The sequence below is a fragment of the Oreochromis aureus genome, linkage group 7 (genome assembly GCF_013358895.1).
Source record: "Oreochromis aureus strain Israel breed Guangdong linkage group 7, ZZ_aureus, whole genome shotgun sequence".
NCBI classification, from domain to species: Eukaryota; Metazoa; Chordata; class Actinopteri; order Cichliformes; family Cichlidae; genus Oreochromis; species Oreochromis aureus.
The window spans coordinates 16,284,191-16,308,569 of NC_052948.1; the positions used below are offsets into that span (position 1 = coordinate 16,284,191).

The 24,379-nt window shown below is 39.8% G+C and overlaps 1 protein-coding gene across 1 annotated transcript; it reads right to left on the bottom strand.

Moving 5' to 3' along the window:
- Positions 1-1,253: 1,253 nt before the first annotated feature.
- Positions 1,254-24,249, bottom strand: cd82b (CD82 molecule b). The gene is made up of 9 exons (XM_031755653.2): positions 24,064-24,249; positions 16,602-16,674; positions 15,446-15,518; positions 10,767-10,891; positions 8,793-8,867; positions 7,148-7,243; positions 6,166-6,336; positions 4,790-4,873; positions 1,254-3,328 (listed from the first exon to the last, which is right to left on the bottom strand). The coding sequence occupies exons 2-9, from the start codon at positions 16,662-16,664 to the stop codon at positions 3,251-3,253; spliced, it is 765 nt and encodes a 254-aa protein (XP_031611513.1). The 5' UTR covers positions 16,665-16,674; positions 24,064-24,249; the 3' UTR covers positions 1,254-3,250.
- Positions 24,250-24,379: the final 130 nt, after the last annotated feature.

The window sequence follows — 24,379 nt, forward strand, 5'->3', positions numbered from 1 at the left end:
ATTAATAGAAGGCAGGACGGATCCATGCTTTCATGCTTGCTTACCTCAATCTCAGATCCTACCATCGGGATGCTGAGGCAGAAATCGAGACTCGACAGACCGGCAACATTTTTCCAGTCTTCCGTTTGAATTGTGGTCTCAGATTCCTGTTATCAGCTGACAGGAGTGGCGCCCGCTGTGATCAGCAGTTTCTGGAATACTCAGACCAGCCATGCCACATTCGAAGTCCCTTTTCTTCTCAGTTCTGATGCTCAGTTTGCACTTTAGCAGGTCATCTTGTGCATGTCTATATGTCTAAATGCATGGAGTTGTTGCCATGGCATTGGCTGATTAGATATTTGCAGCTGAACAGGCGTACCTAACAAACTAGGTTGAGTGTGAGTGCCAGTGTGAAAGTCTTAGAAAAGTTTTGGAAGTTTCAATTCTCGCTCCATTTGGACTGCCCTCTCAGCAGCCACAGTTGTTTAAGTTCAGTGTTGTGCTTTAAATGATAAGTTGTTTGCCTCTTGAAGCTCACTGATGAGATGTAAAAGCAGCCTCCTGAGAGGACACTAAGCTGTACTCATTACACCGAGGTTAAATGCCTTAGACAATAGTGGATTAGAGCGGCAAGGTCTGTGCTGTAATTGTCTTGTTTCCTTTAAAAGCAGCAAAGGCAGTGGTGAGGTATTAGCTTGTGGTATGACATTACATCATGGGGCTCGCTTTCCTTGATAAGTCACTGCATTTAGATCTCATGAGACAATCTTGCTGGGGAAAAATCCTGTTGAAGCAGCGAAATTTCTGCGTGTGGAGCTTTTTGTTGTATTGAGCCACGGGGCAGTCAGACTAAATTAACATTAAAAAAACCTAAGAAAAGAAACGATAATAAAAAAAAGAAATTAATTAGCTTAGAGGTGCAAAACTGGAAAGGTAGTGAAATAACCAATTTCATAAGAATCTGGATGAATCCCATTAATTAAACCTGCAGCTTTTATAAATCAGGGTTTTAGAGCATAATTAATCCAGTGATGAGAAGTCTTTCATTTTACACAAAAGGCCATAACAGGGAAATTTACTCATTTCAGCCAAGTGCAAATGTTAGGTGTACACTGCCATCTTCTGGTTGCTTTGAGTAAAACACAAAACAAACAAACCTGACATCTGACCACACAAATAACAAGCTGCCTGACAAAGATCGACTCCAGTCTGTGCGTGAAGTCGTACCAACTTCTAACTGGAGTTTTAAATAAAATGAAATCAGCAGTCAACAGTTTCTAGTGGGTTCATGTTTATTAATAATTCTCAGTAATAAAAAGAAACAATTCATTACTAACATGGCTTAAAAGTTCCACAAAGGTAAAAGTGTACAAAATATTCTAAACATTAAGGAAACCTTCATTTTTCTTCAACTTAAATTAATGTTTTCAATTTGGCAGCTCGTACAGTAGAAGCTGACTGTAACAGTTTTTAATCCTCTGTAATTACAGCGTGTTGAACACGCTTTCGAAGGCTCATGAAAGTGCGATCTACCCACTAAATTAACCATAAATTGAGCTATAATAGTGTATTGAAGTGAAACGACAGGATTTTATGGAGGCGACAGCTAAAAACAAAACATAAATGAGGAAGAGAAAAGGTTTTGTAAAAAGTATTTTTAGAGTAGAAAGTATAAGCGGGAGAAGAGTCAGTTTCTGGTCACCTTTATGAATATGCAATAACTTACAACTTTTTTTGTCTTTCATTTTTCTCACAACTGATACTATAAACTAACTTCTTGGAAAACAGCCATGCTATGACAGAGAAATCCACTGTGGTCATACAGCTGCTATAAGACACACGGGAAAAAAATGACTTTTCAAAATAAAAGCCAAGAGCTGTGTGCAAGTTCAAAAACAACCATGCCATGTTAAGGAAATGAAAATATAGCTTTAAGACTGATGACAATTTACCAAGGGATCCAATTTCTCTGATTCAGACCAAAGTAGTGCTGACGGGCAGCCGTGCTCTGCTCTTCATCAAGAACAGAGGGAACCGAAGAACAACAGGACGTCTTAAAACAGGAACATGTGGGTGAAAGCTTTCCCATATAAAACGCTGACCGAGCACTTAACATGCCACGATCACTATCTAAAGTCATATATACAGCTGTTTAAAAAACAACAAAAAAGAACAGATAACATGAAAATACTAAAAAAGAACATAAAGAAATAAAATATTCACTCAACACGTCATACGCATACGTACTTCAAACAGAAAAGTTCATTTCGAAGAGCCGCTTGTTACGAATCATGCGTACCCGAAAGGAAGACAGACATGGTTTAGAGAGGATGGGTAGGCATGAGGTGGAGCCGGTGGTGGGTGTCAACAGAGGGCTACTGGGTACGAGGAGTTGACGACAGAAGCCAAAACCTCCACCGCAGCAGCCATGCCCTGCATCCATCCTCCACCCACTGCACCAAAAATACCTTGAGAGGGTAGCATGCGTCCTCCCATTTTCCTCTCATCTCCGTGCCTTGAAGTCAGAATAACTGGCTCTCAGCTAACTCAATATCACTAAAGTGCTCTCTTTCTCTCACCAGTTAACCCCGTACCGCCAGGTGTACATTTGAGAGTTCTACATCATCAGTGTGATTTTTCCACCAAAAAACTGAAATAAATTGCACTTTTTTTTTAAAGCAACAGAACATTTTTAAACAAAAAAAAATGGCTGTAGCAAATATGATACCAATTTAAATGCATATACGCAAATTAACACTTCCTTTTCTTTTTTAAAAATTGTTTGAAGGTTCAATTAAGACACAATAAATGAAGAATTTTCTGGCAGTTTTCTTATGAATTTACAGGGTTAAGCGCATCACTGAGGTCAGCCAAGGGGACAAAAAAAAAAAAAAAAAAAAAAAAGAAGACGACATATAAAGGAACACTTGCATAGTATCAAACGCCAGAAGCTTCCATCAAAAATAAAAACAAATAAAATGAGAAAATAAAGTAACTTGTCAATTTATAGTCCACAGATATATCACACTTGAGAAGTGTGTGTGTGTGTGTGTGTGTGTGTGTGTGTGCGTGCGTGTGTGTGTGTGTTTGTGTACATGTGGGCGTGAGAAATCTGCACAGCTGTGAAGACATGAGAAACTCAAATGGTGGAGACAGCTGTCATGTGTGTGTGTGTGTGTGTGTGTGTGTGTTTAAGACTGGGCTGAGAGGAGAGAGAGAGGGAGAGTCCGTCCATCTGTGTGTGTGATGTGAAGCTGGCTCCAGCATCAGCTCAGTACTTCGGCACTTTGCTGTAATCTTCCTGGCCAACGTTCTTGCAGAGACACATGGAGAGGATCATCCCGAGGAGCTGGAGGAAAGCAGAGTTGTCGGCTTAGATATTGCATTTGAAACTGATGAGCAGAGTGTGCACTCAAACATGCAGGTGATAAAACCAAAGAATTTCTGCGTATTTACAACAGGCTACAATTACTGAACCACAGGCTTTGTTTTTTCTCCAAGTCTGTCTTGAAACAATATTCACATACTTTAGTTATGTCCACTGCAGAGCTTCAACCGCACATGTCCATTTACGCTGGCATGAGTAACGCGTTTCCCCAAATTCTGCTTTAATGTAATGTGCCCTTAACCCTCAGCTTAGCTTCAAAAAAAGGGTATTTTTTGGAAATATTTAACACTGTCTTTTAATTTTACACTTTTTAGTCTGCTGTTCGCTTTATTTTAAAATTGTGCATTGTGTCAACACTTTGTAATTCCTGTCTGTGACTTTTTGGAAACACTACATATCCAGTCTTAGTTTGAAAACGACAGAAACTGAGACTACTGGAAAAGTTATTATATAGAAAAGCAGTGAAAGATACTACATAAATAAACACTGCTTGCCTTCTGTTCTGAAGACCTCAGGCTTCTCGCTTTTGAGCCATGATTCACAATCTCAGAGATGTCGGGATTGGACTTCGATACCTCCCAGTTTTTTAACATAAAGTGCCCGATTCTAATTTCACCTTCAACTTTACTGCAAATTCTAAAGGTTCACACACTCTCCTCCACCTACATTTATATATTATTCAAAAAAGGTAAGCTATATAAATACGGTTTTACTTCATTTGTTTAACTTGGTTTTCCTAAAACTTTGGAGGTTTTGTTTTCTAAAGGCGTCTTCACTTTCTTTTTAGTGCCTCTGACATTCAGTTAAAGAGGAACGAGAAGCTTTTCTTTTTAACCAAACTAGATTCTGCCTACAAGAGTTATGTACAGATGCAGGCCAGCTGTTTCACTCTGCTTCCAGCTAAGCTAACTGGCTGAAGCCAGAGGTATGGTAATGAAGACCAAACCTTTTAAAGGAACAGTACATGTGGCACCTGGGTGTAGGATTAAGCTGCTGTTGTCGGTGTAGTTACACATTCACCTAACAAAACAAGCAAAAGATCCATGAAGGAAAGATCCCGGGAGAAGGCACGGATCTTTTTGGAGTTATGCCACAAAAGTCTTCGAGCACAACTCAAACCCACTTTGGTGACCTTTTGTGAATGAGGGATGAGTTAAAAGTAGCTTATAGCAGTATATATGGAGGATTACAAAGTCTATCTACTAGGATAATCTAAACACATATGTTTGCTTTCTGCCATCATTGTGATGAACGAACATAATTTAATAAATGTATTTATCTTGTGTCTGCCTGCCCTAACTTGAAACTGTATACCAGCTACGATCCAAGCAAATGCAGACAAGGTACAGTTAAAAACAAATATACTGGCAGCCTTAAGGCACTCTTGATAAAAATCAGAACAGGAAGAGGCGGATACTGTACCTCCACGACTGCCACGGCAGCACAGATCCCCAGAATAACTCCCAAGTTATCCTTTAGCCATGTTTCTATGGTGGTTTTACAGCCCTACAGGAGAGAACAAGAGAGGGGGGGGGACATGCAGAGAGATGAATGATTACAGGATCACAGCCGGACATGAACTGAGCCTTTTGAAAGCACAACTGTTAGCTCTGGATTGAGCCTGTGAGGGGAAGAATAACAGGGTTTAGCTTAGCCGAGGAAGGGAGCGACTGGGGAGTGTAAAGTTTCTCAAACACGCAGACCAAACAACAGAACGGTGGAGCTGTACTGCTGTTTGGATAAATCAGAACAGTATGAACAATTCACCTCAGCTGCCACCGATCACGGCGCTGATTGAGTTTAACCACAGTCGCACACTGAGCAGTCTTAGTCAAACAGTTATGTAAAGATTAAAGGTGTGACGTCTGTGTCATCTCCCTAACCATGGCCTGGACTTAAAAACAAAACAAAAATCCAAACTGGTGGGTTTTCATTTTGAAACGTGTAACTTTTGCTATGTTTATGTCTGCTGTCCATTCTGCTCCACAGTTTTAGGACCCTTAAAACAGAGTTGTGTTTTAAGATCTCCACCCAGTCTTAGTTAGCTTCAGCAACCTGTTTGCTAGGACTACTGGAAAATTCAACTCCGACATCTACTTTACCTTAATGCTGATTGGGCCTTATCAGCAACAAACATTAAATGTTAAAAACTGTTAAATTCCTTAAAACAGTTTTACAAAGAATCATAAATTAAAAATCATTCCTATGCTTAAGTGCAGCTGCAAAGTACTTCAAATAAGTCTATACTTCTTGTAGAACACATCCAATCAGTAAGTAAGATACTTTTTAAATGCAGTGACAATAACTGTAATAATACTCAGATGACAGCAGATCATCTGCCTCCATTTCATCCCATCCCCAACATTCGCCTATGTCACAGCAACCGTCTACACGTCCAACCTTCACTACATCTATGAATCTTCTCTGTGGCCTTCCTCTTTTCCTTTGTCCAGTGTATCCACTGACCCTCCTCTGCACATGTCCAAACCATCTCAGCCCTGCCTCTCTAACGTAGAAAGGCCAAATCAAACATGCAGATCATCAGTTACTTTTTTTTTTTTTTTTTATACTGTGATATTATTAATTTTACTACAATATTTTGGGGCTGTCCCACTGCCAGGAGAAAACATTAAAGAAAATACCAAAAATAATAATAATAATAATAATCATAATAATAATAATAATTTGTATAAGCAGCGATATCATGGTATGGAAATAAAACACAATTTCAGTCTTGCCTAATTTTCAACTCTTAGCGCACAGACAGGAGGCTGCAGACTTTACATTGTGTTATTTACCGTTTCATAAACAGGTCGATCTGGGGACAAGGTTGTACACAGGCCTGCTAGCTCCACTTCCCCAGGCAAGGAAGTATTACGACAGGAGCAGGAATACTGCACCTTGGTGCTGTTCTTGATCACAGGGTTCTCAGACCAGTTGCCCGGCCCAGTAAAACCACAGCATTTCATCTGGTAATATGGGAGAAAGCAAGGATGTGAGACAAGTTAGAAACACAAAAACCCCACAGAGGATGGATTGAAAAGGTTTTGCTTTATTGTATTTCCTTAAATGAGACAAAAATGAATTGGAAATGAAACTGGATCCAAAATTAGCAAATCCCTTGGCTCTGTGAGTGAGTACTTGTATTGTGATATTTGAGAACAATGTATTCTTGGCTGCTGCTTTCAGAAAGACCAGGAGGAAAGAGGCTTGGCAAGAAAGAGGGAAAGGTGGAAGAAGAGAGGGAAGAAATTGGGTACAGGCTGATTAGTTTAATGAGTTAGTTCATCCAAAGTGCAAAGCATACGTATATTTTCACATATCCCTGAGATCACTTTTATTTGCATAGCTCTGAAAAGCCTGTCTACAGAAAACGGTGGATGTGATGGAATTTAGGGAGCCCACCGTATTGGTTAAGTTAAGTTAAGTTAGACGAAGGCTGCAGGTTACAGACCTACAACTATTCAGCATGATTAGTGTCTCCTGATGTATGGAAAGCTGCAATCACACTGTTAGCTGCTTGCATGATAATTGTTGATTGACTGAGTTACGCATTAAAAGAGATAGAAAAGCTGCTTATAATGTATTGTAATGTGATTCTTGAAGAATTATTTAGAGTAATCACGCCTGCCACCAAAACAATCCAAACTGAAATCTAAACAAATGGCTGATTACGTTTACTTTGTGTGATTAGAAATAACTTCCACTGTGGAAAAACAGATGGGTTTTTTAGGGGGGGGGGTCGACAAGGCGTGGAAACACACTGAAGCGTCAACTCACCGTTCTCTGAATGTAGTCCAAAGGGTGCTCTGTGGTCCTGTTATTGGGGTAGGTGATGATCACAGTCTTAATAATGCTGTCCATCTCATATGCCAACTGGAATTGAATACGAGTATATTATTATCAGTGTCTAAGAATCAGAAACACACCATGGCTGTACGTAAATAAAAGTGTGTTCATTTTAGGCATTAAAACAAAGGTTGAACACCAGCCAGAGAGAGGAAGTGAAACAGTAGTGAGGACAGAAAACAAATAAACAAGCAACAACCCCCCCAGAAATCCCACAGATGATCATTCTTTTTCAAATTTTAAATTTATGTTTCTTCGAGCACCGCCACAGTCGGTTCTTCTATGTGACATCTCTTGCTGGGCTCAAACATTGTTCAAATACAGCTTAGCAAGAGAACGACTCCGTGTTTATGTGTGTAAGACCACAGAGCGGTGGCAGAGATGCAGCTTCTGAGGCTCTACAGCGAGAGCCTCACCCTATTCTGGGAATGGGCACCACCCTGCCCTGTGGTGAGCCTTAAACACAGGGAGGGTGTCTTGGGCTGCAGATACGCAGATACACATGTACGTACACATACATGCATATAAATGCTGGAGGGCTGAAACGGCCACCACCTATCCTGAGCGCAGTGGTGAGGTTTATCAAGGGAAAGGCTTTTTATGTCTTGGAAAAGAAAGGCCATGTTTAGAGAACAAAACCTGTTTTAGATGTTTATGTGCTCCAACTTAACACTCCCTTTAGAACAACACAAAGGTGGTGCCATTACTGGTTTGACCTGTATAAGAAAAGTTTTAAGGGGGGGAAAAAAACATCAAAACATCAGGAGTTCAGAAAAACACATTTACAGCTACGCAACAGCTTTTAAAAATTTAATCTAATACGTTTTTTGAAAATCTTAAGCTGGTTTTTTGGTGTTGTTTGTCATGGTTTTTATTTTAGCCAGCTTGTTTTCTAATTCAAGCCCCTCTGCCGAGCTAATAGCATCTATCAAAGGATTAAACTTTGTCACAGTTTGGTTGTTGTTGTTTAAAAAAAAAAAAAAAAAAAAAGGAGCAGAAATGGGTGACATGACACTTAATAAGATGACAATTTCTGCCTCTGGGGTGAAAAGTACTAAAATATAGAAGATGAAGACAGACTTATTTCATTTGATTAAAGCTTTAAAAACATCATTTAATGTGATTCTCCAGCACACTCGCTCTTTAACCCCGCCCCCACCTCACTACTATGATGACGAAAGCCTTCGATTACAGCAACCTACAAACTACTTCCGGTACTGTTATCAGATATCTCCTGTCCTCTTTCTTTATCTCACTTTTTACAATCCAATCACATGACACAAACTCTCATACTGAAACTTTCCATTTGTTGAACTTCGGATTCCTTACAGGTTAAGGTACACACAGCCAGCGAAAGCTGTGAAAGGGAAACAAGTACCCAGTGGGTCCAAACTGTACTAGTGGGTGGAGCAGTGGTGGGTGGTAGAATGCACGAGAAGCGGGGGCAACAGGCTAAATTAGGAAATATGGTAAAAATAAAAAAGGAAAAAATATAACACAAAAAAGAAAGAAGATGTGAAATTAAAAATATAAGGGAAGAGAGTAAAGCAGGCGATAAACTAAACTAGCTTCTTACCCGATCTCTCTGGAAGTAAATGAGAACTCCAGCAGTGATCTGGGCAACGAGGATGAGGAGGAGGCAGGTGAAGTACTGTGAGGGGACACAGACGTATGTCAGTTTTACATAACCACTGATAGAGATGAAAAACACTGAAGCAAATCTTAAAGCAGATAAAATAATTATTTTTTTAACAGGAGTGAATGAAGTAAGAAAGCTTGTATTGGTGAACATATATCTGTAGTTCCCATCAGCTTTGCACAGCTTCACAGCAAGTTTCAGGTAATTATAGGCTGCTGGTTTGTTTTAGGTTTTTTATTTAGTAGCAGCAGGAAGACTTTCAACAAACACTAAAATATCCGGCCACACATAGCTGATAGATAGAAAATAGATTATTAAGTCCTGAATATCATGAAGCCCGGTTATTTTTGGGCAGCCAAAACACCAAAACAAGTGTTGACACTTTTTCTGAATGAAAAAAAACCCCTCTAAAAACAGATTCAGAAGAATTTAAAGTGGCCAATCTCACGTTAAAGCTTATCTTCTCAGACATGTCTGCTTTGGTCCAGACAAGTTCCAGCATAAATGCTGTTTTTAGATCACTCTTATTCTGTGCTCTATGATTTAACCACAGACCTCAAACTTGCACAGAGGTCAAACTTTAACTTGTCTTTTCAAATCAACCTGAAGTTTGTGTCAAACTCCACAGTTTCCAAGCCCTAAGGCAAGTGTGTGGGGAGAGGTGCGAGACCGGGGGCATACTAGTCACTTTAGTTTCCAACATGGTGCACAGTGAATTCATTCCCTGCGGTGAAACTGTCAACGTGGAGCTCTATTTGAACTTTCTGGGGCTTCTGAAGAAGAACATTCAGCAGAAGTGATGTGAATTATGGTCCATGTCAGCCAGCCATCTCCTGTCAGCTCAGAGCACACTGAAAACGCAGGAGTTTCTGGACCGCTCACCAGTTTTGCTTCCCTGCATTTTCATCCTTTTTACGAAAATGAAAATCAAGTTGCAGGTCCACCGTTACGACACAGGAGGAGAATATTGCAGAGGCCTAAATGCAATGAGTCATAACAGGACTTCAACTAAGATAGCAGTCGTGCTGAAAACAGGAGACGATTGTAAGATCAGCCAAATTCAAATAAGGTAAAGCCTTTAATGTGGACCTGTTCTCTTAACTTTTTTATTGCATCTCACCCTCACACAGTTAATGTACTGAATAGATAGAAAGTAAACAAATTATCAACTCTAATAAATGGAAAATTATTCACATGTAACAAATAGAAACAAAACAGAATAAGAGAAAAACACTTTTTGGGCAGACACATCCAGCTTTTCCAGTCTTCCCTCAGTGTGTGTGTGTGTGTGTGTGTGTGTGTGTGTGTGTGTGTGTGTGTGTGTGAGAGACAGAGATAGAGACTCTACTGCCAGCTGGTCACTGTCACTGGAAGAAGTAGGTCACAGCAGTTATTCAGTTAACCCCTTGCAGGTTTAACGTTGTAGGTCACGCACCCATCCCCACTCTTGTTGTATCCCCTACATTTTACTAGCTTTATCCCCATCTCCCCCACCCCACCACCTGTAAATCCACACATGCTGTGAAAGCCTGGCAGCACACATTTAGCAGAAATGCTGAAGGGTTTTAATGTCAGCAGGAATATATCACATGTTCTTAGCCTTGAGAGCTCAAGTAGGTAAATTAGGTGAATGTTTCATTAAATAAAATTAAGCTTCTGTGTGTTTAAAATGATAAGACAATAAATATAAATAAGTAGGAAACAATACCTCGAACAGTATTTACTGTTTTAATTATGCACTCGATTGCAGATAGAGGCAAAAGGGATTACAAGCGAACGTTATGACTGAACTATGGTCAGAGTTCACTGTGGCTTGGCTTTCACACATTCAGATGAGGGCGACACTATGTCTGCCTCTTAGAGGAAAACCAGGCTGCAGCATTTGAGCTCAAAGGCAGTGTAGCTTCTCACCAGACCCAGAAGACAACGGACTTCGTAGATGGATCCAATGCAGCCGAAGAAGCCCATGGCCATCGTCAGGGAACCCACTCCGATGAGGATGTATGAGGCCACTTTCACAGTATCTGATGATTCCTCTGGAGAAGATGAAAACAGGCAGGGGAACACAGAAAGAGATCAACATATAGATTCACTGAAATCTCAAAGGGTGGCACAAACATGATTTTTATGGTGACAGGCCCCTGACTTCTGTTCTTTTTCTGCACTAACTGTAATACAAATGCAACTGTGTCTAGCAGGCCAAACGAGACCTACTTTTGCACCACATATGTGGGGGCCTTTTTACTTCTGCAAACCCATTTTTAGACCCACAGGTTACGGTTAACCAAACCTCCTTCACCGAGCAAAATTTCTATGTTGAAATCATGCAAGCTTTTGTGTGAGAACACATTCTTTTCTCACACAAAAGGTTTTTCTAACAGCGTTGACTGAGACAAGTCAGTGTGTGGCGAGATCAATTGATTTCCCTTTCTGGTATGTAGAGTGGGAGGGATTCTGCAGGAGGAGGGGGCCGGCACTGGGAAGGTTGGAGATAAATTGGAGCCATTATGTGACTCTGTGTGTTATCTGCTTTGGAAGAGCTCCAAAGAGTCCAAGCTCAATCCACGGATGAGGCTAGATTTTGAGCTCTGTCAAATGGCTCCATCTTATCAAGGATTCCTGGGCCAAGCAAACAAAACAGCAAATCAGATAACTCACTCGCAACAGTTTGGTTAAAGAGCTGACAGACAGAAAGGCTCCGACACCTCACCTCTAATATCTGTGAATATATTTCTGTTGCTTTTCTTTATATGTGCTCTGTCAGATGCCCAGTCAATAGTAATAACTCTACAGAGTGTTAAAATCAAGCTGAACTTTATTACTCTACTTTATGACTGCAAAGAAGGAACATTAGCTCTCCTTGAACTAGCACCAAGTTACTTTGAAAACCTCCATGATGCAATTTATCATTTGCACTTATCGGAACAGGATGCATCATTAAACAAAGATAAATAGAAAATCTGTATGGCTGCAGCACATTTTCATATCCTGTCTCAACTATACATAATATTTTATCACCATTTTCTTATTTTATAGCTCACGCAACTTGTCAGGACACTAAATGGCAGCCTTTACAGCATTTAGTACACACAGTATTTTCTTGTTAGTACTGAAACACCTTTAACACCTTTAAATACGTAATATAAACTTGCTAAAACTATGGACAAGATGTGACTGAATGCATGTACACTGCTGATTCGACATGGGCTACCACAACAGTGCATGCTGCGATGGTTTAAGAATAATTTCTGAAAGTGATGAAGTCACCATGTATCAAGTGTTTATGAGGTAACATTTAAAGGGAGGCAGAAAACCATGTTGTATGTTCTATATCCGGTACTCAGCTGAGGCATGTTATTTCTGTCTTTCTCATAACCGCACGCCCACTCCTCCACTCACACACACGCAAATTACTAGTAGCTGTAAAAGCAACAGATGTCCACGGGTTTCAGTAATTAACCTGAGGGATTTAGGGGACATGCATAAAAGTATACAGTAGGTACAGTTAGGAGCCAGAGTGAGAACATTTAGCAACACTAAATATATTAATGCATGTAAGAGATTTCTAAGGCTCTAGTTAGAGGTGCAACAAATCAACATTTACATAGTCAGACGAGAGAGAAAAGCAAAGAAAAAGTTACATGACACAGCAAGATATGTGCCGACGTTTTGCTTCCTATATCGTCATCATTACAGTTATTAGTGTATTTCAACACACTGAAGTAAAGGTTCGCTTGAAGAGTATGCAGCTACAGTGGACCGCAAACATGTATTTTACATGTAAATGATAAGCCGGTGTGCTATGATTATTAACTACAGAGTTTGAATTAGATGTTGTGTGTGGTTTTCATGCAGCCCGGTGTTTACGTGAACTAAAAACATACACCCAGAAATTTGAGGAACTGCAGTGCAGCTCTAATGCAATACCATGGGTATTTGTAAGGGGCAACATTTTAGTTCACAAACAGAACACTTAGTTTTAGATTGTTAACATAACTCACTACAAAAACCTTGGCAGCACCTAACAGAAAAACACAATCGGGGGTACTGAGTCTGCTCAGTTCTTCTTTCCATCTTTCCATCACACATTCAGAAAAAGGAAGCTTTTTTAAATAAAAAAACAAAAGAACAGTTTCCTTGTACTCCTAAGACCAGTTGCAGGTGTTTCAAAGATTGCAGCAGCAGAACAGAAACTGTTCTTTACAAGCTTCCTGCATCTGTGTGCTTCTGGAGTAACACCAAAAACATACCATCCTCCTGCACTCAGCATGTATTAGCCTGGTTACTGTGCTATTCTGTCGTCTACTCTGGCAAGTTTCCATGTAGGTCTCTGTTAGATATTCTAAAATAGTTACTTCGGTGGTTTCCATGGAACTTTCCATTTAAAGAAGGAAAACTCATGGTGCCCTTCAAGACGGCTGGCGAGGGAGAGTAGGAGTTAGGATTGTTTGGTGCTGCAGGTCCTTCTGTAAACATGACCGAAGCCACACACTGAGCTTCCATACAGATGGCGAAAAGTCATACTTGACTATATGTACAGATTTAAAAATTAAACAGGAAGATCAAGTTTTTTTTTTTTCCTTTACTCTGCTGAATTCTGAGTTGAAAGAGTCCAAAGAAAATCATTTTCCAGCATGTTCTCTTTTTCTCTCCCTGTGCCTCTGTAAAGGTTTCTGAATTAATATGAAGCACATTTCCAAACTGTGCTTTGGCGCGCTCTTCGTCTCACATACCTCTTCTCCCTGACTCCCAGGCTGACTTGTTTAAATAATATGCAAGCTGTATTTTAGCAAACGCCAGCAAGATAAACTCAAGGCATCATGTTACAGTAAACTATTAACATCAGTGCTCTGATATAGACAAGTATATAGTGAGGGGAAGATGTCCTTTTTAACTTAAAAAAAGGGGGGGTAGGGGCGCCTGAAACCACAACATCCTCATAGTTTCCCTGCCTGAAGTCACTGGGACAGCTGCAAAGGCCTTTGCTAATATAACTCATAAAGAATGGAAACTAAAAACACAAAGATCCTGTTTATAGGCAGGCCAAGCTTCTAAGGGGAATGCACAAGAGTCAATAAATAGAGCTGGCTGGAGCTTTTGTTCTTCTGCAGAGTGATAAGATATTTTCTGTGAGGTTAGACATCCAAGGCTGAGCAGAGTTTGACCAGTCCTTTGTATAGGGAACATAAATACAAGTAGGGGGGGAAGGTCATTAGACTCCTCCTAGCACAAATATCCTAAAGGTATGAATGAATCATGCCATCTCTTGGGGAACAGCTGGATTATCACAACAATAGACCTGAGGCTGAAAAGGATGATGCACACTCTACTGCCTTTATTTTCTGAAGGCCTAATTTGAGATAACCAAACTCAGCTGAACAACAACCTTGGACTTACTAAGTTTTAGGACAATAAAGGTCAATTCTAGAGGTTATTTTGATCAAACTCTAGTCTTTTCACAAACAATCGATCAAGATAGCAAAAAATGGAAACATAACCCCAAACTTCCAACCAAAATATAGATGACGTCTGCTCTACTTGACCTACAATTTTCTTAACTCATTATCAAAGAACTCAACTTTTATTTTTGATCATTCAGACTTCTATTTAGTCCATTAATTGTACTTGTTAAAAATCACTGGAAAGTTCAACCGATGCCGTAAAACCAAACAATGCAAGGCGCCGAAACAATTAACAAAACAGTAATTATTATTTGACTGATTCAAACTGAGTCTGTCTTAGAGCAGTAAAGCTCACAGCCCTTCTAGCCTGGCACAGTGAATCAGGTCACAACCACTCATCTGAGGTTGAGTTAAATGGAACATTAAAACCCTGCTTTGGCAAACACAGCATATGCAGATCTCCTATACGAAAGAGGTACCAGAGTCACGTAGAAGAAAGTGCTGTATCTGACTTCCAACATGTACCAAGTTGCCAGACAATAAAAAGAAGGAATTTCTCTTTACAAACTGAGAAAAAAACTTGACTGCTGCTCTTGGAAATGCTCCACTTGGGATGAATACACTGAAAGCATTTATAAAAGAGATTTATGGCAACTAAGAGTTTCCATCCGTGGTTCTCTGTTTTTTCAGGCAAATCTGGACATGGGCTTCATTATGCTTTCTCCAGTCTTCTTCACAGTAGTTGGAGACATTTCTATCTTTAAGAAAGCTGATAATAACAATAATAATGCATTTCTTACTATGCAATGTCTACAAGTAGATGTGTGAGTACATCTGTACAAGTGGGAAATTTTATCTACCACCTCTGCCATCTGTAGGACTAAGAAAACGGTTCAAAGTGTGGAAAGTGGAGGAGGGGGATACAACTGCCATTTTCCACCCTAAGATGAAAACTCTTAAGATGCCTTAGTAATCAAGAGCCCATCACCTTCCTTGAGTAACCCACTTCTCACAGATGTGCCTGTCAGTGTGTGTCTATCTCTACAGGGGAGCTTTCGCACCGCACAGAAAGTCATCAACTTTCATATGCGAGTCACATTTTTAGTAAGGTGTGAACAGGCCCTCGTGACTCTTTAGGAATGAGTCTCATGGGATAAAATCTGCATTAGTTGTAGAGGAGGTACTTACGTAGAACAGCAATGAAGCTCTTGTTATCAAGCAGAACCCACAGTCCAAAGCCCAGGATAAGGGCTCCAAAGACCTATGGAGGTGACAGAGAAAAATCAGGCACAATATGTGTTCTAATGTCTTACACACTGTTTGTAGTTGGTCTGTTTTTTCTTTTTTGTTTCTTGGTCTGGCACATGTGGATAAATCTGATTGCATCTTGTCCCTTGAGTTTCTGTCTGCCTTTCTCTTTCTCTCTCTCTCATAACAACATTTGGAAAGAAACAGGATCAGGATATGGAGACAGTCATTTCACAGGCTTTTCTCACAATTAACATCCAGTATTCATAACAGACCTGGAAACTGGAACATAGTGTAACTGGTTTCTTAAAGCCTCCAAAAATTATCAGATTTACTTTATATACCCTTGTAATGAGGCTATGAAGCTGAGACTATCAATGTAATTAAGCGGGCCATTGTTTGGAAATTGTGGGGCACTGTAGAGGGGGCAAATTCTCAAATAAGAGGCCTGTTGATTCCCCAGCTATCCACTTGTATCGTTGCCCCTCCCCAACCTCCCAGCAGTAATTAGAGCCTTCGTTAAGAGCCGTTCATTTAGAGAGACTCTTGTGCTCCCGGCTGCCATCATTAGCCCACCACTTCCTGGCTTCCCCTAACCTCGCCTAGACTAATCTGTCCACATGGACAAACACTGACACAGACACACAAGCTTCCTATTAGACACCAGTGGTGCATTCACATCAAAAGGTCTGCATCAGGTTTACAGCCACAGACCCACTAAAAAAAGGTCTGGACATCCTCGTCACAGTCAGTTTTAGGAGTCTGGGGTTGTATGAACCTCTGGACTTTATGTTGTGACCAGCCCAAGCAACTAGGAAACAAACAGAAACCATCTGTTCTAATTTAGACCTGACCGAACTTCATATCTCCTATCACAGAGAGAGTCACAGCGACATTTCCCTGTGTATCTCTACCATCCCCTGGCACCATCTGACAGTTATTCAAATATAACCCTGAAAGACATCAGGCAACTCTCAGTGCGTCATAAGTGTAGGATGCAGCATACTCATCTGTCTAGCTTAGCTAAACAAAACTGCTGACAAGGTGAAAGTTGCGTTACTCTAATAGTCTGTGCAATGCATGTGCAGATACTTACAAAGAAGAGGAGGTTGAAGAGAAATAGAAAGTATTTGGTGACTGCAACGCATCCTTTCCCCATGGCTGTGTTTCTGGGAGACAAAAGAGAATTTATTGGTTATTAACATCAGAGAGTTATATCACAGTACAGCGTGGGCAAGAGATAAAAAAAACAAAAAGAGAGAGATCACAAACTGACTCAAGATGAAGAAAAGACACAACAAGGAAAGTTAGCTTTGAGTCAAGGACGTCGAGAAATCTGCACAGCTGGATTCCTGATTAAACACAGCTTCAAATCTTCAAAGCAGCGTTGGCCTAGTTCATTTTTAAACAGTCACATTTCTCCAGGCTTAAATAGCTCGACCGACCAACTAGTTCCCTCTTTTGTGCGACAACTGCTGCCCTGTTGTTGGAAAATATTCTGTTTTTGCAGTAACACTTGTTAATGAATGCAGTTGCATTCTTGACAAACAAGAAGAACCACCCTGGTTGGAAAGAGCGGCAGGAGGACCACCACAAAGTGATAAGTGGTGAAGTCACGACGGCTATGTGGAGAGGATGACGGCTCGTGTGGTTACGTGTACTACTATCTCAAATTGAGAGAAACTAGACCAATCTACCAAGTGCTATAACACAACATGGCAACAACAAGTTTGGTTAGCAACTGGTTTTTTGCAGTGAATTTTATGAACCAACTTGAAAGGAGCCTATACGGTATAAAACTACAACCAATAAACAGACGACACAACACTGCTGTTGAGGAAAGACTTTCACTGTCTGATATTCTTGGTTTTTAGAATGGAACATCATCAGCTGCACTGTTTTACAGTAGTTTACCTCATGCTCACATACAGTCTGTTTGGGTTTCATACATACACAGAGTGCACTTGGTGACTTTTCTCCAAGTAACTTTTTCCTTAAAAAAAAAAAAAAGAAAGAAAAAGAAAGAAAAAGAAAGAAAGAAAAGAAAAAAAAGTAGGCCAGGCCAGCACCACACACTCAGTACACTTCATGAAGCCTCCCTGGTAACATGATTCAGCCTGAGCACAACCAGTCCAACGACAATATTCACCACAACTTTCTCCTACTCAGGAAAAACTGAAAATATAACCAGCTATTGTGGTTATTCGAGGAGTCTGAAATACAACATGGAGGCACTTGTATATCTCATGACAAGCTCTCTCTTCCTGCGTCACTTACATCTAAACCTTCTTTCCAGTATCTGTAACAGGTAATTATGTATTTAGTTCTTTTTTTCTTTTGCCTATGTTAACCAACAGTTCAAATTAACAATAATTATCTTGGAAATCCACTCAAATGACTTGCAACTAAAGTCTATTTACTTTGCTGACATCTCTTAATCACATCTCGTTTCCTCTTCACTTGATAAGAAGTCTGTCTACAGATTATGCATAAAGGAAGCTGCCATGTTTTTCAGACAGTGTGTATGTCAAAGAAGAGAACATGAAAATTAATTACAGCCTAAAGATAATATGAAAAATAGCTTCTGCTCAACAATACTTGTTGTTAGTTAAACTTAGCCGGGTCAGATCTATGATACGTGTCACTGCCTCACTCTCTCCTCCTCCCCCATTTCCTGTCTATCTCCTTCACTGTACAAATACAGCCAAAAGCTACAAAACAGACACACACACAAAAAAAAAACTCAGCAAAAAAAAACCAAAGCTTCCATGCTGTTCAGTTTACTTCAAACTGGTTTTACCATGAAATATCAATTGAACTGCTGGTAACTATCACATGAGTGTGAGTTACTTAGACTACACAAACATAAACACAGACAAACAAATACTTCAGATTGCTTTCTGAAGAATACTTTCAGGTTCAACATACTTTCGTGGTTTTAAGTTGTTTGTCAGATACACAGTCTGTAGAGCAGCTCTATGAAAAGCCTTTCAGTATTATTACTTATTAAATGTAGCATAAAAATACTAAAAGAAATACCAACACAATTTCATATTTACAAAGCTACACACAATGCAAAGCCCAAACCACACAGCAGATACCCTTGCAAAGTAGATAATCCTTAAAGGAGATTGTTGGTCTTTATGTCTAGATGGTGAGCAGCAGCGGGGATTAAAAAAGGCTTAGTTATGACAACCATTGTTTGCTGACTGAGCCCCGAGTCCATCTGAAAACCGTTCCCAACAATGCCTCAATGCTACTTATTATATTTCTGAACCAACAAACATAAATAGGCTAACGTGCTAGCCCAATTTATTACGAGGCAGTAACTGAAGTTATACTCTTTTGGGAGTACAACTTTCATAGAAGCTCGCACTGACAAGATCAAGTTGAAAGTGCATTTAGAGAATTCTTTTTGCTTAGCTTACAAAGTCAAAGCCAATCACAGTTAACTTCCTGGAAGCCTGTGAAAATAAAGGCTCGGCAGTGGAATGGAAATTTAAAGTGGCGCTAAACAGCCACCCAAGAGTGGCATTTTAACCATTTATTACAAGTAGAAAATATATATACTGCTGCTGAAGTCAAAAGGCAGTTTACTTGAAAGGTTAGTTCAAATTGGAGAGATGAAAAATAAGTGAAGGCTCAGCTTGGTGTAAAAACAATGTGCAGAAGAGAAAAAAAGATTCCCCTGAATAAAACCGCGACAGAATCACCTGAACTTTCCGGCCCCGCGATCTCACACATTTTTTCCCTCCCTTTACACCCTCCATCTCCCTCCCTTTGGCTTGGCGTAAGGTGCGAACACCTACTAACAGTATTTTGGGTGCAATAAAAGGTTACAAGCATTACGCTGAAATAAGTGTTTGTACAAAGGGTCAGTTCACAAAAGCATGGGTTACATAGACGAGACAGCACGAATGGCAGATGGCAGCAACTGTGTCTGAAATGGACCCAGCATTGATCAGCTATGGTCGTGTTGAACACAAACGTCAGGCAGTGTGCCAAGCTCCCTCTACTACCTCCTCCTAACATATTTAATATGACCCACTTACGAATCTGCGAGGCCACGGTGTTGGAACGAATGCACCAGACACCATCCTGGTACTACTAAAGCTCTTAATATCGTGCCAAAATCCTGCTTCAACATTTGAAAAACTGTTGATCACCATGCACGAGCAGGTTGTAGGTTGTCACTGAAATGCAGCAGTAAACAAACAAAAGAAATCATCTTCACAATGCATGGATTCCTAGAAACCGCCCCTGGAGTAAAATCCGCCTTTGAGTATTGCTGCGGTCTGCTGGTGAGAGAATCAGGGCTGCTAGTATTGATAGCTTTCGTCAACATGTCATTTTTATGTCTATGAAAGTTTTTAATTCGCCTGGGTCATGGGGTGTCGGTTTTATAGACGATGTTTTATCAGTTCAGTTGCTTTATTAGTTGATAAACCTCAGTGGGTTTTCAGGGATGGAGGGGATTTCCCATTTTGCATCTATGTAATGACAAGCTGTATGGCAAAAAAAAAATCAGTAAACTCCCCATCTGTGGTTGGGTGCCTGGTACCTACCCACGTAAATGAAAATGATGACACATCTGTGGCAACAAGACTAAACACAGATTTGGTCTACAGTCACTATATCATGTAGTTGACAATTTTTTAATCCACCCATCCAACCATATCAATTCACATCATTGCCAATAAGTCAGACAGATTTGTTCCCGTTTCTCAGTTTCTAAGAACAGCCAAGGGGTTCAGGTTATCAAGTGTGTGATCACAGAATTACGTCTTTGTTTTCTGGGGGTTTTTTTCTACCGTTTCTGGTTTTCTGTTCAAAGCTAAGTGAAGTGGTGTGGGCGAGGTGTGCACCTCTAATTGTGATGTCATGGTTTTCGGCCGGAAAAGCGGTCAAATCCCTGCTCCAGTCTGAAAATAAACTCCGCTACTTGAGGTAGCAACTTTTAAGTATTTCAGAGACTTTTTTTTTTTTTTTTTTTTTTACACAAGTGGTGAAACAGTGGAGTCCGGCATTGTCAAATAAATGTCGATATACTGGTCAAGATTCCTACAATCTACGGGCTGTGAGCTATGAGAAAAAGAACAAAATCATAGATACAAGCAGTAGAAAGGACTTGAAAAGTGTCTGAGCTCACCCTTAGAAATAGGGTGAGGACTCCAGTCATTCGGGAGAGGACAGAGTATAACCACTGTTCCTCTACATCAGAAAAGACGAAATGAGGGGGTTCGGACATCTGACTAGGGTGCCTCCTTGTCCCATCCTAGGTGGGGTGCTTGAGAGATTTTCTGGGGCAGATACAGGACATTCAGCAGAGATGTCGTCTCTCAGCTGGCTTGGGAACACCAAGAAGAGCTTTAGACAGTGAGGATGGACAGGAAGAGCTATATTTACACTGCTGTCCTCATGACACGGACCCTTACAGGTCATAGAAAATGGATGGGTGAATGGAATTTTGTGAGATGACAGATTTTCAAATTTCCACTTATGTGACATTTAAACTGTCAGAAACCAGCAAAAATCCCCCACTATAGAAAAGATGAGGCATTTATGGCAACGAGACAATCATTTTGTGTATAATAAAAAAAATTTGTTTTTAAAAAGAGTAGCAAAAAACCCCACCAAACTCTAAATTTAATGATACATAACAACAGCAGGACGAAAAAGAATGACGGAATCTAATTTTAACAGAATTAAATATCAAAGTTTAATGACAGCAGAAATATTTTTGACATCCTTAGACCAGTAAGAGTCAAAAAGAACAAAACTGTAATTACTAATCTATTAACAATGATTTGTGGTGCAACAGCTGTGGGAGAGGGGTTTTTTGCTTTGTTTTTTTAGAGAGACTTTTGTCTGGAAGGTATTTTGCCAGGAAGTTCTCTTTTCTAATACGTCATTTTTAGTTTGCATAAATTCTTAGTTGCTGATGACCTATACAGTGAGTCATCAATAGCTGTTATGGTGCTTCCAAGATTAGATTTTATTCTGTATAGGCCTCAGGCTCTATAGGTCCAACAAACCACCAAGTAACTCGACTACATCAATCTACTACTGTTCTCCAAACCCTGAAATACAGTTTTACAGAATAACTGAACAATCAAAAAGTCCCTCTCTCTACTCTACATTAAACTCTAGAGAGAGGCGTTTGAGCCCAGGCAGTCACTGAGAATTCATTTGCCTACTCAGATGTGAACTTCTACTTGTACACCACAAAATTGCTTAAAGGCCTACCACAAATGCAGAAAGACTGCAAGACTGTATTAACTGGATGTTACCTAGAATTTCAGTAGCTTACTCATTGCTTCCCCTCAAACTATCTCAGCTTACAATTAGGGCTGTTGCACTGAGAGAAATAAAATAGTTACTCGGCCCCTAACATGTGGAAGGACCACCCAAACCCTGGAATTACAGCACCATTTTTTGGATGTTTTTTTTTTTTCCCCAGTGCTCCCCCAGAGCCTCCACGGTGAAAAGTGCAGAAGGCCACTCCTGCTGGAGAACGGCCAAAACTGTTTCTGGTTCTTCTGGTTCTTCTTGTTCCATAGATGAGGATCAGAGCACTTAACGAAGGATTAATGAAGAGCGATGTATAAAGTTTGAAAAACAGCCCCATCTTCTCAGATTACAAACAATATCAGACACAGACCCAATAAGCGGGTAATTAAAAGTTATTTTACATCCACCAAGAACACTGGCTACTATGTAAATAATACATTTTAGTGTCTGTGCGTCACCTGTTTTGTTTTTTTTACTTTGAATATTCAGACCACAAGTTTATTGGGATTTATTAAGATCAACATGGGAGAAGATTTTGATAGGAATTGGTGGAAACTAATTTACTTTAATTACAATTTATTTTATTTACGGATTTATTTTCTGTAATCTTTCTGTGTATGTGCCAGATGTAGAAGGCTTCCACCTGCATGTTTTGTGCTCACAGTATAACAAAGACGTGAAAACTTTGAACTCTTACACTGAAGCTTCACACTGTAATTACTGCATTAAGGGGATGAACTATGCTGAAATTTCATATTTAAAAAGACTTTGATACTGAATCTTTATAACCCTAATAACCACTTCACATCAGTTATTATAATTTTCTTATTAGTATTTATTTTATGTGCACTTTGCCTTCAATTCAGTTTAGTTTCAGTTTAATTCTTGTCTTTGGAAACTTTTTACTTTTCGTTTCAGTATTACCTTTACTCAATTTTTAAACTGTATTAATGGAAAATGTCAGAGGCAGGATTTAGACACTACTGCTCTATTAATATTTAGGGGTGGCTGTAGTTCAGAATGTAGAGCAGGTCATCTACTAATTGGAAGGCTGGTGGTTCGATCTCTGGCTGCTCCAGTCTGCACTCCAAATATCCTTAGGCAAGATACTAACCCAAAGCTGATCTCCAACGCATCCATCGGAATCTGACAGTATGTGAATATTAGAAAGTACAGGGGGGAAACAGTACTTGAACAAATGGTTAAATGTGGCCATGTTGTGTAAAGCTCCTTCGAATGTTAAACTAGAGTAGAAAAGCACGATCTAAGAACCACGTATCATTTGCAACACAAACATAACTTTTTAAATGCAGTTGAGCCTCAATAAACACATCCATCAATGTCTTTGCCAAATTTAAATAAAAAACAAAACAAAACTAAGAATATTTTCTCTGCAATTTTATTTTAGTTAATTTTTGCTTTTGTCATATTTCAGTTAACTAAAACTAGATGTGAAAATATATTTGAATGAACTATAATAGCCTTAAATCACATGCTTACACTCGTTTATTATACCGATCTGGCATGTGAAACTACATGCGTTGGGCCCCAGATTTCATAGGTACGCCACTGCTCTTAAACAGTTGAAACTATGTTTGCATTAAGTTTCCTCATTAAAAAAAAAAAAAAAAAAAAAAAAATGGGAGTAGTTTTATTTATTTTTTAAACTTACTCAAGTTTAAAGGCTAAAAATACCAATAACAATAATTATCCACACGCAGCCATTTTTTCAGTGTCCAGGAAGGCTGAAATAATGTAATTGCACCATGTCGAAAGCCGAACCTTGAACATCTGTTATAACGTTTGCCCTACAAACACGTACAGCTCACACACACAAAACATCCCCACACAACATGTTAAAGTCAATACACCAGCATTAAACGTGCACAAACGACAAAAAGCGAGGACTTGAATCTGGCTGAAAAAGTATTTTTACATCTGAATGACTCCTGGGACTGAAACTGCCTCTGCCTGACACTGAACACAGCATCTCGTGTCTTTCACGGCTAGCTGACCGTCCACCGACCAGCTCCTCAAATTTCCCCGACAAAATTAACTACTCACTCTATTAACAACGTTCCAGCAACTTTAACAGAAAATAAACAGCCCATAAAGACCGCTGTAAACTAAACAAAAGGTCTCCAAACAAAGTAAAAAAAAAAAGAAAAGAAAAAAAGGCGCATTCCAACGGCGTGTTTTCACAAGCTAGCGCGGGCAATTCTGCGGTTATTACTAGCTAGATACACAAAAACATCGCAAACACTTACTTTGCGTCTCCGGAGGTGCTCAGAGCTGACAGGAGTCTACCGTTGAAACAGAGTCTGATCTCAGAGTGTGAGAGAAACAAATGACGGTGTCTGTCTGACTGGTTTGTGTGTGGTTTATGTGCGTGAGGGGGCAAATTCGTTACACCCACATTTAACCCTCCCCTGTCCTTCCTGGTGCAACAACTGCAGGCTACAGGTGTGTTTTCTAGTTCTTTTATTACAATTTCACAACCTCAACCTAGTGAGAGGTTTTTTTTTTTTCTTTTGTGGGTGTCTCATTTACACAACGGGCACATGGTTTCCCTTTCTTCATCAG

Bases quoted from the DNA above. Each gene is read 5' to 3' on its own strand.
- cd82b (XM_031755653.2), bottom strand. From the start codon at position 16,664: ATGGGGAAAGGATGCGTTGCAGTCACCAAATACTTTCTATTTCTCTTC. The intron at 8,868-10,766 runs GTGAGAAGCTAC...GTCCCCTCACAG, and splicing joins TCCGTTGTCTTCTGGGTCTG to TACTTCACCTGCCTCCTCCT. The intron at 7,244-8,792 runs GTAAGAAGCTAG...ATTCAATTCCAG, and splicing joins TTTACTTCCAGAGAGATCGG to TTGGCATATGAGATGGACAG.